Raw genomic sequence first — 19956 nt, 5'->3', positions numbered from 1 at the left:
CATCAGAAATTGTCATGGAATAATTAGCCAATCAAACAACGCGCGTATTTTTCTATAAATAGACACAACTCGTCAAACACCTTCTGTGCTATAAATACCGCGAAGGCGCTTTAAGCGTGCATTCGTCGGAAACTTCGGCAGCAAATCATGGTAAGATTTTGGACAATTGTTTTTTAATTTTTGACATTAAAACATTATTAAAAACAGATGAATATGTATTGCATGATTTACAAATGTTGATAATTCAATAAAGGCAAGACTAGTTTACACGGTAAAGTAAATTGTTTAAACCTTGTCGTATACAGCAAAATTATACCGTGTGTACAGCGCTATTTCATGAAAGGACTGCGAACGATAGCATTGTCTAGCCGCCTAACTAAAAGTCATTTTTTGAAAGTTGTCTAATTAAAGTTAATTTTTTTTATAATAATGTAAGCATTAAAAATTTTATGTATATTTTCATTTAATATAAATGATTTGGTCAAATAAAGAGAGGTAACTTTGTATTTTGGGTTAAAATAGCTCATTTCATAATAGAAAATTACGGAAAACGGAAATATTTTTTGAAACATCTCTCCCCCCCCCCCCCCCCCCCCCCCCGTGAAACAAATTCTTTTTGAGGGGTTTTAATTATTGTTATTTAGCATATTTTTACCAAAGGGTTTGTTGTTTCACGGGGGGGGGGGGGGGGGGCATATGTCGACAGACCGCAATACATTCCAAAAAAAGAATTTTGCTTTGTAAATTTTTGAAAACTAATTAACAGATATGAATTTATATGAAATTTTACTTTTATTTATATCGTAAATATGAAATTATTAAGTTTTTATGCACATATTGGCCACAAAATAATATTTTCCTCACTTATAGAGACCGATTTCAATGAAAAAATTTTTAGACCCCGTGTTAGCAAAACTTTTGTTTAAAAATGAATAATTTGATTACAAATTTTATTTTGATATAAATTGATTAGGATTTGATTATACTTTTTAGTAGAAAACTTAGTTTTTGAATATCTGACAGGAATTCCGAAATGTTTGGATGTAAAATGTAGGCGGGAAACGGGCGTTAGCGTTCGCAGTTCTTTAAACCTCCCCAGAGTCATGTGATTCACGCGTTCGAATAGAGCATTTCTATTCTGTACAGCGAGACGTATGATACCTTCTTTTGCCAGCTAAACAGAGGCCTGGGGTTTGAACGTCCATTTGTTTCATGATTTGTTTCCATGATTATATATATATATATATATATATATATATATATATATATATATATATATATATATATATATATATATATATATATATATATATATATATATATATATATATATGTGTGTGTAAATTTATAATTTAAGTTATTCAGTCAGCAAAATGTACTTGAAGTAAACCTCATCCCTCTCTTCTGGTGCATTAATGTCGACAAAAACTCGAGAGGGGCGTGTTGTTTCTCTTTTTACCGTATAACAATAAAGGGAAATAATATCTGTTTTATCGCGTGGACTTAATTGTGCGCCAGTTTTTAGCACGCATACATGTAGCTCACAGGTTGTTCATCTTAATTTTTTCAGACCGGGAGCTACAGACCACCGCACTACTAGTATTTACACTCTCGAGCTATCAACCTATTTCAATTATATTGTCGATCATTTCAATTCATGTTTATATTTGTTTCCCAGTTTTCCCCGATGACAATCGCAATTTTCCTTCTCTTCCTGACGACAGTACATGGTGAGTATAGTTAAATGTTATAAATGTTAGAGCATGGGGGCTTTCTTCCCGCTGGAAGGGAATATCCGATTCCGAAAATTCATAATCAATTTTATATTAATTACGTATTTATGAGACTAAAGCGCGATTTCACTGTTACTTATATTACAATTTACATGTAATATTGCAGCTTGTTTAATTATTGAGCCCAATATTAAATATTAAACTTTCGTTCTAATATCGTCAGCAGGTCAAGGTTGCTCGTAGAGATATTTCCATTTATAGTTCTTTTTTTTCAAATTCCAAAAAACGAGAATTAGGATTTGCATGTAGTTTAAATCACACATGGTCTCGTGTAAACAAAATGTATTACCTGCATAAAAATATTCAAATGGTTTGAATACGTTTAAATATCACGTCGAATGCTTGCAAGTATTGTAGATAAGATTTTTTTTTTCGTATTTCAAGGTTTTTTTTATATCATCAATCATCAAACGGAAGGTTTGTTACCCCCATATTGGGTGCTTCAGCAGCAAATCTCCATTCAATAATGGGAAGGGAATCCTCCCATTACAAATGTAGGCTTTGTTTTCACTATCGTCAAAGTTTCCCAAATTCAAAACTCTAAAAACGAGAATTAGCATTTAGTCTAAATTGGACGTCGTCTCGTTTGAAAAAAAAATATTAGCGTAACTCACTACATAAAAAAATAATCACGTACTATGTTTTACGTTTGCAAGTATCTTAAATAAGTTTTTTTTTCTTCATTTTAAGGTTTTTGGATATCATCAATTAAGAACGTTTTCAACCGTAAGGTTTGCTACCCACATATTGGGTGCTTCCGAAGCAGACCTCCATTTAATAATGCAAAGGGAATTCTCCCATCCTCGCCTGATGCAATCGGTATAACCTTCATGCTATACACAAGGAAAAACCACGACCAGGGACAGATTCTCAAACCTTACCAGCCCCAGACGATCACAGGCTCCAGCTTCGTGGGCAGTCGACGGACTATTTTCATTACCCATGGTTTCACAGACACCGTAAAATCTGGATGGGCTTTGAAAATGAAGGACGCTTTATTGAAAAAGGTTGGTTGGCAGTACTGATAAACATACATTTACATATATATAAAGCAATAATTTATAGAGCCGAACGCAGTTTTTATTTCGCTCCTTTTCTTTAGTCGTATAATAAAGAGAAAAGAACAAGTGCGTTCTTGGAACTTTTATTTTTAATATTCTTTGTAATATGTAGATTAAAATGTGTTTAAACCAATTGTATCATCGTAACTGGTCATATTCAGGATGATTTGAACGTGATTACCGTGGACTGGTCACGTGGTACACGAGGCATCCGTTACGACAAGTCAACAGCGAACACTCGCGTGGTTGGGGCCACGGTGGGGAAAATGGTGGAGGCCCTAATGAAGAATACTGGGGTGTCTCTCAGTAATGTTCATCTGATCGGTCACAGCCTGGGCGCCCAGATCATGGGGTACGCCGGAAAAGAGCTACGCCGTTTTGGTCAAGTTGGCAGAATCTCTGGTAAGTTCAGGTACAGTGTACTTCTGTTAACGGAGACAACTTATTATATCAAGGGTGTCGCTGAAGATTACTGTTGTTCTGTTGTTGTTGTTGTTGTTGTTATGATATTTTGTTGTTATGATATTATCATTACACAAGAAAATTAAATGTATACTATGCGGATAAATTAAAGTTTTCATTCTACATGCTTAAGCGATGTACATGTACATAACAACTGGAGAAAATTATCTTTTTTAAGGCCTAGATCCTGCTGGTTTGAATTTCGAGAGATATTCCAATGAAGTCAAATTGGATCCATCTGACGCTGCTTTCGTCGACGTAATCCATACAGACGGAGCCTCGCTATGGGAAATGGGTACAGAATTTTATCTAAACATTTCCGTATGCTACAAACATTTTTGGCAAATGGAGAATTAAGGTGGTATGGAACACCAGCATGTAAAAATATCAAAATGAATGAAAGTACATCATATTCATTAAAAAAAAGTTTTTTTTACAAAGTTTGACAAAATGTCTATAGGAAATTATTCGAGAGATAAAATGTGAAAGCGGGTTTCGCACTCGTGACTTGCAGATCAGTCGCTAGTGCTAAACCCATTATGATTAGGTTATTTTTATTGTTTATTGTGCACAGTATAGAGATGTGTCATGCCTCTATAAGTGTTTGTTCAAGCTAAATGTGTCATATACAGTTTGCCATTTGTTAAATGCCTGTATGTAGTTTTTTTTAACTTTATTTTCCTCTTTCCTTAGCATTTGGCATCAGAATACCCAACGGACATGCTGACTTTTACCCCAATGGTGGCAGAAAGCAACCGGGGTGCAAACGTTACTTGTGGAAAAACATACGGAACATGTTCACTGGGAAAATAAGTGGTTGGTGCTCATTTTTAATTTTTTTTTTACATGGAATTCAATCCGTAGCTTTAAATAATTGTTCCAATAAAATATAAAACCCGCCATCTACTTTAGGTAAACTTTATATTTTCTCTCACCCAATAAATTAAAAATTTACAAAATGACAGATTACGTTAATACCCCAGTCACACATTCACGGATTAAATGCCGGATTAGCTACGGAAGCGACCCGGAATCATTCGTGGCGATATGTATTGACCCGTGGCTTTTCCGTCTGTTATCGTATCCAAACACAGTTTGTATAGCTGCGACAATTTTTGAACATGTTCAAAATTCCACTACGGATGAAACCACCGTAGTACTTCCTTAGAAAAACTTACTAAACCGTTTTAGAACGTAGAAGTCCGTTTTAACTCCGTATAAATCCTTAGTAAATCGTATGTATCAATTTGTATCCATTCCGTAGTGCATCCGTACTAACTCCATATCAATAGATTTTCCGGTGTCAACCGTGGAAAATATTCCGTAGTAGAACCGTGGAGTTGATCCGTGAATGTGTGGGTGGGGCATAATAAAAATAATTTTTCATCAAAATTTGATATACAATGTATTTTATACCCCGTAGATGTTGATTACAAATTTATGACTAATTTAAATAGTCTTTAAATAAACAAAGTTAAAACGTTTAGAAATACCGTATACATGTTCAATTATTTTGACGCATAATTGTCATTTGTTTTCTTTTTGCACAGTTATCGCCAGCAATGTTGGCTGCAGCCACTCCAGGGCTATCCACTTTTTCATCGAGTCCATTAACACGTCCTGTAAATTCACGGCGGTTCCCTGTAAATCCTACTTGAGCTTCTACACCGGAACCTGTGATAATTCATGCAAGAATGGCTGCAACAGAATGGGCTACCATGCTAGCAAAACGGCAACTGGGAATTTTTACTTGAAAACAAATGCTGCCGCGCCTTATTGCAAAAACTAATGATTGCATATATGTATCTGGTGCTCCATTGTTTAATAAAACATGAAACAATTTTTCTTTTCAATTTAATCAATTCATCATACATATTTTATACAAACTACACGAATGAGGTGATAGGTTTTGATGGGTAAATGATTAAACGTTATTAAAAAAAATTAGTTTTTTTTAAACCTTGCATTGGTAATTAGATAAGTGTTTGGTGGTTCAGTAACCCTTAATTGATTAAAAAAGATTTTCTAACAAAAATGGACAATTTCATTTTATATATACCTTGCAAACCTTGATAAAAAAAAAGCTCATTCGTAGTATATCTAATTGAAGGTGTTACCTGTTTCGTTTTTCTATATTTTTTGTGTGCTGAAGCAAGTGTGGGCCCAATGCGTGGCCTTGTGAAACATTTTGAACATTAATTAGTTTATAAGTTAGTAATACCATCAGTTTAAAGTGCACATGTCAGGGGATTTCTTCTATTTCGTTTCATTTTTTGGGGTATCGGCATACAAGAATTCAGACTGAGGATGGCGACTAATAACAATCAAAATCGGTGCCTAATTTAAAAACATCTCGAAAGAGCGAATCATAAGTCATAACATCTTGCCCGGAATTATATGTGGTCCTTAATCCACAAAGGTGCCTGGAAATTGGAAGTAAATTAATTTGTTTTAACAATATTTTAAGAATTTTAAACCCACTATAGATATAAAAAAGACACTGTATCGCTACACAAATAAAAATCAAAATAAAATTTTGTATCACTACGCAAAAGTTAAGGTACTTCACTTCACTACACCGAGACTTATACTTTTTAAGACACTACGTCACAAGATGGCGATTTAATTGTTTTGTTAAACTGTATCAATCGGTTCAGATGTATATCGTCATCGCTCAGTGGTTAAAGTATCAGGCTTGTGAACCGCAGGTCATGAGTTCGAATCCACCTGGGGCATTTGTTTATGTTTACTGAATTATATTTTTGAAAATATCATTTTTTAACTAAAATTGCACATTTTTTCGCTTATTTGACATATGTACTTCTTATTCATCATGCTTTCTATCATAATCCAGTAATTTTCTGCTGATTTGAGAAACTTTTCCAAGGTGTAATGGGGCACCTTAAGCACTATTTTTGTCTTATACTGGACTTGATCCAATCTGACAATCGGTCAATCGCATCTAACCCCCGCCGATTACTATAGAACACGGTTAACCGTATCAGACTTCTTTTACTTTACTTCCTTTTTATCCATTTGAATTCAAATTCTGAAAACGTGCATTATCAATATTTTTGGTAAAATTAAAAATCTATCTATAATTAAAACAACGACAAGACATGCATAAAACAAATGTCTTAATCATATGTAGTATTTTAATCAACTTTCATCCTCGCCTACATTGGATTAAAAAAAGCCATAATTTTATGATTATAATAAATGTACATGTGCTCTAATATACAATATCAGATCAATCACCTTTTCCAAAATTTTCCTAAATGACGACGGTTATTATCAAATGATCGTATTCATGTACTTTATATCGTATAAACATTTTTTATGCATTTTTGTGCATCTTTTTCAACAAAATCTTGTTCTTCAACTTGAAAAAGACTTGTATGGACGTCTTGAGAAGAAAGTAACAACTGAGGTAAAGAGAGGGTTTACGTCGAATCTGTAAGTCATCAGTTCGAATCCCATTGGGGATTTTAAAATTTTTACCTTTCCAAACATTTTTAAATTGGGTTTTTTGGGGGGTAAATAATGTAAAGGACAGGGGCGCACAAGGCGTTGTATATCCCCCTCTTGGAGCAATGAAGACGGAAGAATTTCAATTTAAATTTGAATATTAATTATTGGCATGTATGCATTGTTTTTAGTATAAATTTCACGATGGTAGTAAATACTGTGCTTTCATTCTATAAACACGACAATTATAGATTTCCAAATTAAGCTGCACATCGTTTTATGCCAAATCTTGGATCATTTACTGTTCTAAATTGCAAAATTTACGTATGAATGGGTCTCGACTCCATCCTAAAAGTACTTTTATTTAAAGTATAATTTTTTTTTTGATTTTTATCATTGACTTATTAAAATGGAGTCTAGACCCATGATAGGTCAAACTTGTGCTTTTAACCAAAAATCGTTTTACTTTATTAATTATTGTCAAACAGTTAAATTTATTCACCTATACGCTAATGTGTCAACGTAGCTCAATGGGATAGGCGGAGGCTCGTACTCCATTCTTCTCGATTGAGAAGGTGTTCGAATCGTATAGACGGCGTTCTATTTTTAATTCATTTGCATTTAAGTAAACATTTTTTTTTGCCTTTTTTGCCTTTTTACTGGATTATTATGAAAAAATATCTTATACCATTTATATAAAGACAAAAATTTACGTAATGTTCATTTTACATACAATGTCGGATAAAAATAGCGCTAGCACAGATAAGAGATCATGCTGTAATGTTTAGAAAGCAAACAAATCAACCAAAGGAACTAAGTACCAAGTGCATTTACATGTATTAATGTATAATATTTATTTGTCAGAAAGCGCAGTTCTACATTATAAAGGTACATGTCCTTATGTACACTTTCAAATGTAAAGGTTTTTACACATGTTCATATGACATTTCAAAATCCTGGTTACGGGGGGATTTTTCAGGCCTTGTACGCTCTTGTCCTTTGAAAATTCTAAACTGATGAAAGAATTTTAATTACAATGTACTTTATTCCACATCGATGTCGACAGATGTACCGATTGAGCGATATTAAAGCGAACGAAGGTCATTCGTGTCATTTTAGGAGGGGGTGGGGAGGAATTGCAGCCTGCGCTAAAAAGTACATGTATTTTCTATAGCCAAACCTGTTCTATTCCATCGGTGATTGTAGAAAATTAAAGTTTAGTTTAAAATCGATAAATATTTGATTCTTAAATCAACTATGAGAAACAGACTTCCACTAAGTGTATACTTTTAACCGCAAACTGAAAGTCAAATAGTATTCACATTAGGAACTCCTTTGGTCTCTAGGTGACTGATCGTTGTGTAAGACACCAGAGAAGTTCCGACTGGGGTCTTACCTGTAAGCTAACACAGCAGAAATTGCCACGCGATAATCAGCCAATCAAACACCATCTGCATTTTCTATAAATAGATGCAACTCGTCAAACACCTTCTGTACTATAAATACCGTGAAGGCGCTTTGGGCTTGCATTCGATGGAAACTCGAATTGCAAATCATGGTAAGATTTTTGTTATATTTTTAATCATGACTTTAAAACATTGACAAAAACTAGCAAATGTGTAATTGCGTGATTTATACATTTTGATCATTTGAATAAAGGTCAGTTTACACGGTAAAATAAGTTGTATACACCTTGTCGTATGCAGCAAAATGCTACCCTGTGTAAAGCGCTATTTCATGAAATTTAAAACCTCCACGGAGTCGTATATTTCACGCGTTAGAATATAGCAAGTCTATACTACACATGCAGCGAGTCGTATGATACCTGCTTTCTTTCGTCAATCAGAGGTCTATTTATGTTCCATTCATTAATTAATAACTATATACAGAATGTCTATATTTACTTAGACATGTACATCTTTAATATAACTTATCTAGTCAGTAAAATGTACCGGAAGTAAACATCATCCTTCTTTTCTGGTGCTACAATGTCGACAAAATTTTTTTTTTAAGGGGCGTCTGATTTTTTTGTGTATAACAATAGAGGGGAATCTATAGCTGTTTTATCGTGTGGACATGTAAGGAACATTATACAAATTAAAGTTGTATGTATGACTATAATCGACCAAAACTAGGGCATTTTTTGTGCGCCGTTAATTGAGACTTTTTAACACGTTTGGAACTGTTGCACCCAGGTTGTCCATCTGAATTTGTTCAGACCGGGAGCTACAGATCTGCAGCTAAAATCAACTGTACTAATAGTATGTACAGTGCTAACCCGGCTAATTGCGTGGATTCGCTGCCATAGTAGAAATGAATCTCGAGCTATCAGTCTATATCAGTTATATTGTCGATCATCCTGTTATAAATTCATGTTTATATTTTTTTCTTCAGTATTTCCCGATGACAAACGCCATCTTCCTTCTCTTCCTGACGACGGTACATGGTGAGTATAGTTAAAGGGCGAATGTTAAAAAGGTTAGAGCATGACGGCCTTCTTCATGCATGCTGGAATGGAATGTCCGATTCCGAAAAATCATAGTCAATTTTACATTACGTATCTATGAGACTAAAACGCGATCTAATTCTTTCCAATATGTAACTGCAATAAACTTGCAGCTTGTTGAGACATTGGGCCTTAATCATTAGGCTTTGTTTTCACTGTCGTCAAAGTTTCCCAAATTCAAAATTCTAAAAACGAGAATTAGCATTTAGTTTAAATTGGACGTTGTCTCGTGTGGAAAAAATATATTAGCTTAACTCACTACAAAAAAAACGTACTATGTTAACCTTTTAAATTTGCAAGTATCTTAAATAAGTTTTTTTTCTCTTCATTTTAAGGTTTTTGGATATCATCAGTTATGAAAGTTTTCAACCGCAAGGTTTGCTACCCACATATTGGGTGCTTCCGAAGCAGACCTCCATTTCATAATGCAAAGGGAATTCTCCCATCCTCGCCTGATGCAATCGGTATAACCTTCAGGCTATACACCAGGAAAAACCACGATCAAGGACAGATACTCAAACCTTACCAGCCCCAGACGATCACAAGCTCCAGCTTCGTGGGCAGTCGACGGACTATTTTCATTACCCATGGTTTCACAGACACCGTAAAATCTGGATGGGCTTTGCAAATGAAGGACACTCTATTGAACAAAGTTGGTTGGCAGTACTGATTTAGATACATGTGTATCTATCAGTGGCGAGAAAATTAAAAGTGGGGGCGGGGGGGGGGGGAGAGCTACACTTGTCAGAAATCTTGACACCCCCCCTCCCCTCCATAAAAAAGGGGTTTCTGGGTTATGGTTATGGTTATGTATAACTTTGCGAAAGGGGGGTTGAGCCCCCTCCCCCCGGTTACGACGCCTTTGTTTATAAAGTAGTAATTAGAGCCCACTTCACTTTAAAAAAAATGGCTTCCTTTTCTTTAATCTTATCATAAAGTAAAGAACTAACATTTTGCATTGTTAGTACTTTTTTCCGAATTTTTTTGAAATCTGTAGAGTAATGTGTTTAAACTAATCGTATCTATTTAGGATGATTTGAACGTGATAACCGTGGACTGGTCACGTGGTACACGAGGCATCCGTTACGACAAGTCAACAGCGAACACTCGCGTGGTTGGGGCCACGGTAGGGAAAATGGTGGAGGCCCTAACGAAGAATGCCGGAGTGTCTCCCAGTTATGTTCATCTGATCGGTCACAGCCTAGGTGCCCAGATCATGGGGTACGCCGGAAAAGAGCTACGCCATTTTGGTCAAGTTGGCAGAATCACTGGTACGTTATGGTACTGTGTTCATCAGTTTAGGGAGATAGCTCTTCCATGGGGATTAGACATGAGATTCGCTTTCGTTTTCATTCTTCATGCTTAGAGTATATGTACACAGCAACTGAGGAAAAGTATGGGTTTATAGGTCACCTGAGTCACTTATGTGACCTATTACAAATTGTCGTCGTCAGTCGTCGCGCGTCTGTGCGTTAACAATTTTACATTTTTAACGTTTTCTTAAAAACTACAAGGCCAAATGTTACCATTTGGTGTAAAACATCTCTATGGTAAGAAAAATCTAAATTGTGAAATTCATTGCTCTACCTCCCCTGGGGGCACAGGCGGGGCAAAATATCAAAAAACCAAATTTTCAAAAATCTTCTTCTCTATTCCCACACATATGAGGAAAAAAACTGAATGCAGGGTTATGATGTCCATGAAGCTCTCTACCAAAATTGTGAAATTCATGGTCCCTGGGTAGGGGTTCAGGTCGGAGGGGTGGGGGGGGGGGGGGCAATATGGCCATATAATGTCAATGCACAGAATATTTTTAAAAAATGCTCTTCTCTACAGACACAGAACACGGAATAAAAACAAACTGCGTGCATATTTAGAAAAAAAATATCTTGTCATCTTTAATATTTCTTGTCACCTGCATGTATGGCAAGGGTTATGGCTGGGAAGGGGTATATATATGTCTTATTTTACTCTGCTCAGGAATTTCTATGAAAGAAATGAGTTAATTCACATGTTTAGAAAAGAAAAATAATAAAGCTGTCCATCAAAGTCATCGATATAATATTGTGAAAGCATTTGAAAGGAGTTCAGGGAAGAGGATTGTAACAGTAAATAGAGTTATCTGCCCTTGCCTCTTCAAAATGGAGTTCCTACCTTTGCTTGTTCATATTTAGTAATTAATAATTAAATATAATGTAATTTAGAAGCTGTAAGATCAAAATAGTTATGCAAGTTATTTATCAATTGAAACAAAAACAGTTTTTAAATTTCTTAAAGCTATACACGCTATAATTTGCGTCAATTTTGAATGACAGTGAAAACGCATGTGTTTGTCTACTTATAAAAGTTATCCTTAATCTATAAATTACAAGGGTGAATTCCATCTCGTTACAAAGATATAGATTTTTAATTGTTTATTTTCCTGCCAGGAAAATATACCTTTTCATGAATATTGATGAAGGAAGAGCAAACCGACCTCATTGCGCATGTCCGCTGAGAACTAGGTGGTCGTTATTGTTTGCCTAATTAAATATCCAACTTGATTTTTAATATGCTTAACAGTTGTTAATTTGAAATACATACATGTATAATGAGTAAAATACGCTTGCCATTCACGATACCCTTACTTCTGCATTAACACTTATAGGATCTATAAATAGCACATAGGGGAAAAACACAGGTCTACGTCATTTCTTTAAAGGAAGTATTCATATCTACTCACAGGCTTGTATTTTTTTCTTTTGTTTGTACTCGTATATCGGACAAATTTATGCTTTACTGAAAATATCCTTTCCTTTGTGAAACTATCACAATTATGAAGATGTTGACCCTTCACCTGTTTTGGTATGATAGGCTAAATTAAGTTAAATTAATTAAATTAAGTTGATGGAAGCTGTGCTTTTTTTCAGTAGAAGGTCATACACTCTGATACGAGCGATAGGTCTTGTGCGAAAATAAAAGATTAAGAGTCCTTTCCAAAAGAATTCAGGCATGCAGGGATGAAATGTATGATACTCCTTCACAATTTTGTGTTTAGGTTATAGTACTCAGGTGACCGTTAAAGCTGAACATGACTGTACCAGGGAATACTGTCGCTAGTGAATACGGTCGTTCTAAAAAATAGAATTAGAAAACGGTAGCCATGCAATTCGACCCTTGTATGGTGCCTATTTACGAGCGGTGTTAATCTTTAAGGCCTATTGGCCTCTTGTTTTTCCAGGTCTAGATCCTGCTGGTTTGAATTTTGAGAGATATTCCAATGAAGTCAAATTGGATCCTTCTGACGCTGCGTTTGTTGACGTCATCCATACAGACGGAGCCTCGCTATGGGAAATGGGTACAAAATTATGTCTAAACATTTCCGTATGCTAAAAACATTTTAAAGGTTCATATTCTGCACCTACCTGTATTGCAAATGGAAAATTGAGATGGTAAGGAACACCACCATGTAAAATACATCATGCTCAATACAAAATCATCATTTTAGAATTGTCAATATTACAATATTTTACAATATTTGACAAAATATCTTTTGGAAATTATTCGATTGATAAAATTTGAAAGCGGGTCTATAAATGTTTTGTTTGAGCTAAATCTGTCCTACACATCTTTTGTTAATTGTTATGTACACGACTTTAGATAGTTTTTCTTTTTAATTTGTGTTTTCCCTTTTTTTTAGCGTTTGGCATCAGGATACCCAATGGACATGCTGACTTTTACCCCAATGGTGGCAGAAATCAACCGGGGTGCAAACGTAACTGGTGGGACAACATATGGAACATGTTCAATGGGAAAATAAGTGGTTGGTGCTCATTTTTAAAAAGACTTTACATGGAATTAAATTCGTAGCTTTGAATTGCTGCTATAAAATATAAAACATGTCTCTCTACTTCTTGTAAACTTTATATATTTTTCTCGCTCAATAAACTTACATGTTGATTACAACATGACAGATTACGTTAACAAAATTACTTTTTAATTTTTAACAAAACTGATAACAGTGTATGATATATTTTATACCCAGTATTTGTCGATTACAAATAACCGTTTACGACTAATCTAAATAATTAAGACGTTATGGATATACCGTTAACTCATTCATTTTCACACATAATAATTATTTGTCATTTCTATTGTTTTTGAACAGTTATAGCCAGCAGTGTTGGTTGCAGCCATTCTAGGGCTATCCACTTTTTCATCGAGTCCATTAACACGTCCTGTAAATTCACGGCGTTTCCCTGTAAATCCTACTTGACCTTCTACACCGGAGTCTGTGATAATTCTTGCCAGCAGGGCTGCAACAGAATGGGCTACCATGCTAGCAAAGCGGCAACCGGGATTTTTTACCTGAAAACAAATGCTGCCGCGCCTTATTGCAAAAACTAATTATTATTGTTTGTACGTATATGTATCTAGTGCTTGACTGTTTAATAAAACGTGAATTGTTTTGTTATGTGTTAATTATTTTACATGTATCATGGATCTTGTTTTCAGACTTTATGATAAATGGAGTTGATTGCTTTGATGGGTAATCGATTAAAAGATTTTTTAAAATCCTGCAACGGCGATTGGACGAGTGTTTGATTACTCAATTGTGAGGTTTATTGATTTAAACTTTGTTTCGTAGACACAATTTTATTTTTCTGTGTCAATCTTTTACAACAAAGACTTTAAAGGCTTGTCCTTACCTGCAAACGACATGTATGGACATCTTGAGAAAAAAAGACAATAATGATTTTTTATTTGCTTTAAAAAGAAAACTAAATGTGGGCTGTTGAATAATTCAAATAATTCTGATTTTGAATATAAATGATATACTATATGTATGTTGTTATTATATTCCTAAAATAAAACGACTTTGTGATGATTTTGTTTGATGAGCAGAAAATACTACGGTGTTCCGTTCTCTGTAAATTAAACTCAATTGCTATTCTTTATACCATTGATACAATAGTCTCGTTCAACCAGACGCTCGGCTGTCTCCGTATATCTCCGACGAGGAGAGAGTCTCTGTGCTCGTCGGAGATTTACAGAGACAGCCGAGCGTCTGGTTGAACGAGACTATTGATACATTATCTATCAAAAATACAATTCATAGCTAACCTTTGCTGGATAATTCTACATGTAATATGTGGTGCTTCCCCATCTAAAATTCAATCTAAATCTAAGAAAATGAATTTTTTTTTTTAATTTGATCGAGGACAAAAACTTTTGAAGAGGACAAATTAGGGACCAGGCCTAAATTTGAGGCCAGACCAAAATTGGGGCCAAGCCAATTTTGAGGCCAAAGGTGAGGGAGGCAAGGCCAGGTTTAAGCATATGCCAATCAACAAAGGCCGGTATCGAATTTCTGCTGGTGAGGGAAATTTGGGCTTGGTTGATGTTGACAAGTAATGAAGCAAACTGGCAATTTTAAACTGCGTTGCACACTGACAGAGATAGCAAATTGATGTTTTTATCAATACTTTACTCAGGCCAGTCTCTTAAAATGATAGTTTGTTTTAATATTCTAATAACAGTTTGTGTATTTTGGCATATTTTAAAACCTAGTCTGGCTGGCCTGGGCCCATTATCCTGGCCTGACCTCAAAGTTGGCGTGGCCTCGCTTTTGGCCTCAAACACATTTTAACAAACTATTTCTTTGCTAAAACATACATAGCCTTTCAATGAGGTCAATACGTAGTTTTATAGACCTGATGAGAATATATCGACCGAGGACGAAGTCCGAGGACGATATATACTTATCAGTACTATAAATCTCAATTAGTCAGGTCACTTGAATATAAATAAAAAAAATTTCCCCATGATTTATGGGATAAGATTATCCCATATACATCTAAAAAATCATTAAATTTTCAGTTTATTGAGAAATCAATAAAGATTCAGTTTAAAAAAAACTATGCATGATAATGTTAAAAAAGAAAATTAATATTTTAGGCCAAAAATTTTTGAAGAGGCCAAGTTTGGGGCCAGGCTAAAAGTGGAGCCATGTCAATTTTGAAGCCAGGTCAGATTTTAGAGGATGCCTACTTAAACATCTAAATGTTATTTCGTTGCCACTTGTCCATATGTAACAATCTGGAGCTATTCTGTAAAGGTGCTCAAAGGGAGAAGAGAATGTAAAAATCACTCTGTCCGGAGTTGCAACAACAGCGGCTACTTGTTTAGATTCACATTTCTTCAAAAATATTAGCTATATGCTCTAATATGTCCAACGGAACCTGAAAATCTGGTATTTCTCCAAAGACATTTTCAAGAAGATCTCCGGGAATTGGCTTTGGTGTGAAATCAGAACAGATGACGATTCTTAGAGAGGAAACTTTACCTATATTGTCATTTTCCGATCTGTGTGCAATCAGATTTAAAGCATTCTTTATCTTTAAAAGAGCTTCGTTCTTGACAGCAGCTTGTTTTGCTTTTGACAATATTTCGTTTACTTTTTCTTTCTGCAGTTAAAGAATCATTGCATCAGCTTGTTTCCTCAGCTGGACGTTGGTTTTGTACTTGGATACAACTTCATCAACTCTTCTATGAAGAACTTTGCCACGCTCCTCAATTGATGACTCCAATTTGTCGTAAGCTTCATTCAATTTCTTGAGATTTTCATCCTCCTCACATGACATTTTTTCAAAAGCTGGTATGATGCACTGTTGCAGTTCCTTCGTTTCGTTTTGAATATCCACACAGAGTTTTTGACACAACTCTGTTAGTACTTCAATTCTGTGGTTGTTGTGATTTGAGAGAAAACAGTTCAGACAAATCGTAATCAAACATTTCCTGCAAAACAAGTCGCATTTTAGTTGGGGATGAAAGAAACATGGAGGCAAGATAATTTTTGTGTCCTCAAAATCAAAGAGAAATAAATCGTGTTTCTTTGATTTATCAAATGACATGTGCCTGGCGACACAAGGGCTGCAGACGTTAGTGTCACACGTGTTGCAGTGGACTTCCGCCGGGGATTTTTCCCGCTCTTTGTCTGAGCAGACGTCACATCTGATGACATCCTGTGCTCCTTTTATTGGGTCCATAACCTTCATTTAAAAAATAAAGAAAGTTAGAGAGAGCAAAATGCAACGAGCTAGCTTGTCTTTTGGATTGTAATTAAAATGGATTCTACACTTACGTATACATTAACAACAGGTTTATTAAGACGTTTTTATCACCCTTAACAACACATTCCATGACTTATTGGTAGAAATTCATAGGAATGTGTATAAACCGTGTTGCGTTAAATTGTGTTTCTATTTTAAAAAAAACAACCAGTAATACGTGTATCATTCATTGATTTAGATTTGACTGTCTTTAAATGAACAATAAATTAATCATGTTTAGCAAACCCGGAAGATAACTCTCCTCATACCAAAAGAGGACGACCGAGAAACTGTAAATGTAGGTTACAAAAATTGGGTTGATACCTTTTAACCGATTTGCTCCGGAAAAGTAAAATTCCTGAAACTTAGGGATTCTCAGAAAAACAGAGAAAGATGGGAACAAACACAGTTGGCGAATCCCTTTCTTCAATTCAGGCCCTTGTTTGAAGTACATCACTGCAGTAATTCCTTGCATTATATTTCAAAACATGGATGAAGCAAAAAAATTCCCGAATTCCCCTTTGAATTTGTGCGTTTCCATCCGCGAAAGGAGCTGATTTATTTAAAGATGTTTGACTATCCAAGTCTTGTAACAATGCGAGGTCATTTGATTTTTTTGTGCGTGTTTTTTTTCGGAGGGAGGTGAAGAGGCCTGGATTTGATTTTCAAGCCCATATGTTACTCGACGTTAACAAGGTATCGTTTTCCCAGGATGCATGTTATTGCTACTTGAATGTAATGAGTGCTTTTTTAAACGATGTTAAGAGGATTTTTCCAGAATTTCGTTTAGAAGTTATCAGGCACGTAGCATCGTTTTTAAAAGTAGGGGGGGGGGGGGGGGAGGGAGACCCATCCAAAAAATCTTCACAAGCAAAAAAAAAGAAAGGAAAAAGGTTACTTTCCAAAACTCTGAAAAATCCTAGTCCGTGAGGGGTGGGGGGGGGGGGGGGGTGGGGCGGAAGTAGAGAGGTAGTATACCTTTAACTTCAATTTCACTGATTATTTCCTTATTTTCAATTCAATTTTTTTTACATGGTCCCATAAAATAGGGGGGCCAACTCCATGTTAATTTAATTTTTTGTATGTTAATTTAAGAAAATTCTTTGCTGCGCAAAAAAGTGCATGGGGGGGGGGGGGGCAGCCGCCCCCCTCCCCCGATGCTACGTGCCTAGTTATAACCTGTATCTAAAATTGTGCTGGTTATAACCTGTATCTAAAATTGCGCAAATCTGGTAAGAATACTAGTATATACATGTACTAAAATTTAAACCTATAGTGACACCTTATCGTACGAAAGATCGTCAGTCGCAACTTCTCGGGCAAGCTCGGAACAGCACCTCAAATGTACATTTATTATAAACCCATCAATTTTCCCTTCTTGATACTGACGATTTTACAGTGTGGTCCGATTTTCCGGATCACCACACAGTTGTTATAACTATTTAATAGACAAGTATGGAACGCCTCAACTGTCTTATGTAGATAATCTTTATAATATGATGATACTTCAACATTACATGCTGATACTTTAACATTACGTGATGGTACTTTAACATTACGTGCTGATACTTCAACATTACATGTCGATACTTTAACATTACATGATGGTACTTAAACATTACGTGCTGATACTTCAATATTACATGCTGATACTTTAACATTACATGATGGTACTTTAACATTACGTGCTGATACTTCAACATTACATGCTGATACTTTAACATTACATGCTGATACTTCAACATTACATGCTGATACTTCATTATATGATGGTACTTCACTATGCGGTAGTTCTAAAAATAGGGTTAGGGAAGCGTCGCCTAGGGATCGAAATACGCTAAAACTCAGAACACGTGGATGCCTGTAAAGTTTTTAACACTGTGCTGTTTCTCTGTTTCAGAGATTGATCAGATTGGACTAAGGTCCACTAAAACTAGTTTAGATCGAGATACTCAACAAATGCTACTATTTGATTAAGTGTTGTCTTTTAAATGGGTCATTTTAAATTTTAAAGAATGGCTGCATTGTGAGTCCATTGGGGCTCAGCGCATAAAAATCAGGGAGTACGAAAAGTCCTTCAGGGAATTTTGTCTAAAAATGTGCATTCAGAACCCAATCTTTTGGCGCTTAGTCAGAGCGAACAGCTAATTTTTTTTTTAAAAGCACCTAAACAAAGACTTCTGTCATTCATGTTACATGTAGATTGGACTTATTGGGATTAATGGGTTCTCCCTGGAGATCCACGTGAAAGAGTGGGCAATGAAAGCACTCAGTCTTATTTGTTCAACAATACAGTCACTGCTAAAATCAGATTCAACAGCAATGCAATGCTTTATCCTTTGCATGATCTTATAAGTTGCATGTGTGGTTGTCGTTTGCCTAAATACATTGCACCAACACAAATCGTATGTTTCGACAATATTTTTATTCCGTAAAAATCCTCTCTCATGAGCTGTAGTGTATTGTGTTCTTCAGTTCCAGCTTTTTTTTTTTTTTTTTTTTTTTTTTTTAATTTTTTTTATATTTTTTTTACACATAAATCCACATACACACATATTTCAGACATATTTCATACATTTCAAGATTCTAGATATTGTAATATCTTATTAATCTAATGAATAGATTATCCGTGTAGTGTGAAAACGTGTTTTCTTGTAAAAAAAAAAAATAAAAAATAAATAAATAATAGCAGTAAATGAAAAAAGAAAAAGGGGGATATAGAATATTAAAAAAAATACAATAAAAAAGGGGGTTCATGTATCAAAATATTTGTTCACAAGTCAATATAATTATAAAAAAAAAGAGAATAGTTTAAGCAATCACATATGTCTTAAAACTTGGTATGATTTCTCACAAATTGTTTGCCAGTGGTTTTCATAATCTGAATATCTACAGTTTTTCAATAACATATATTTTTCAAGCAGAATCCTGTTTTTTATTATGTGTAGTTCCAGCTTTTTGAGAGTTGATTTTAATCAACTCTCCTATGCAGTCACTCTGGCAAACCGAAAGTGAAACAGTATTTGGACCTAAGTACAAATCATCACCGCTGACAAGACGTAGATCTTGTAAATAATAGATAAATTCGGTGTACTGTATGTTGTGCCATTGTTTTTCAAAAGAAAAATATCTATAAATACCTTGAAAATAGTTAGAATTTATATAGTACGAACAATTCAATTGTTTTTTGTAGTTGCATGTATTCCTACGCTAGAGTTAAATATAGTCTCGTTCAGCCAGACGCTCGGCTGTCTCCGTAAATCTCCGACAAGCATAGAGTCTCTCTTGGTAGTCGGGGATTAACGGAGACGGCCGAGCATCTGGTTGAAGGAGACTAGAGTTCAATATTGCTTGGATCTAGACGTGTACAATTTTTAGAAACATTTCGATTACTGATAAACAGTTGATGGAATTATTTTTATCTTTAAATATTACACAACATGATTCATATGGGGTTTTCTCGAAATTCTTGTCGGAAAAGTTCGAGAATTCATATTCTAAAAATTTAAATAACGTATCGTTGATTTTAAAATTGATAATAATCAATAAAATCCACTCCCGACAGTACTTCAGTA

General features: G+C 35.0%; 2 protein-coding genes and 1 pseudogene across 3 annotated transcripts in view; 2 read left to right on the top strand and 1 right to left on the bottom strand.

The window, feature by feature from the left end:
• The window catches only part of LOC128187011 (inactive pancreatic lipase-related protein 1-like), a 41908-nt gene extending 28171 nt beyond the window's left edge, over positions 1-13737 (top strand). The window contains exons 1-7 of one of the 2 annotated variants that reach the window (XM_052857032.1): positions 8276-8342; positions 9179-9230; positions 9626-9942; positions 10321-10561; positions 12511-12627; positions 12970-13092; positions 13438-13737. In XM_052857032.1, the coding sequence (XP_052712992.1) occupies positions 8340-8342; positions 9179-9230; positions 9626-9942; positions 10321-10561; positions 12511-12627; positions 12970-13092; positions 13438-13676 (1092 nt within the window). In that variant the 5' untranslated portion in view covers positions 8276-8339 and the 3' untranslated portion in view covers positions 13677-13737. Of the gene's footprint in view, positions 1-8275; positions 8343-9178; positions 9231-9625; positions 9943-10320; positions 10562-12510; positions 12628-12969; positions 13093-13437 lie in introns of those variants that run through there. The other variant, XM_052857033.1, reaches the window with a different exon arrangement.
• LOC128187010 (pancreatic lipase-related protein 2-like) lies at positions 1679-5158 on the top strand. Its single transcript, XM_052857030.1, has 6 exons — positions 1679-1730; positions 2484-2800; positions 3016-3256; positions 3495-3611; positions 4010-4132; positions 4867-5158. Exons 1-6 carry the CDS (start codon positions 1688-1690, stop codon positions 5103-5105), a joined length of 1080 nt encoding a protein of 359 aa, XP_052712990.1. The 5' UTR covers positions 1679-1687; the 3' UTR covers positions 5106-5158.
• Positions 13738-14518: 781 nt separating the features above from the next.
• LOC128189556 (tripartite motif-containing protein 42-like) lies at positions 14519-16925 on the bottom strand (annotated as a pseudogene).
• Positions 16926-19956: the final 3031 nt, after the last annotated feature.

The sequence above is a fragment of the Crassostrea angulata genome, chromosome 6, assembly GCF_025612915.1.
Source record: "Crassostrea angulata isolate pt1a10 chromosome 6, ASM2561291v2, whole genome shotgun sequence".
NCBI lineage: Eukaryota > Metazoa > Mollusca > Bivalvia > Ostreida > Ostreidae > Magallana > Magallana angulata.
Note: the sequence above shows the minus strand (reverse complement) of the source record. Positions and strands in the feature narration are given on the sequence as shown.

Bases quoted from the DNA above. Each gene is read 5' to 3' on its own strand.
- LOC128187010 (XM_052857030.1), top strand. From the start codon at position 1,688: ATGACAATCGCAATTTTCCTTCTCTTCCTGACGACAGTACATG. The intron at 2,801-3,015 runs GTTGGTTGGCAG...GGTCATATTCAG, and splicing joins AGGACGCTTTATTGAAAAAG to GATGATTTGAACGTGATTAC. The intron at 3,257-3,494 runs GTAAGTTCAGGT...ATCTTTTTTAAG, and splicing joins TCAAGTTGGCAGAATCTCTG to GCCTAGATCCTGCTGGTTTG.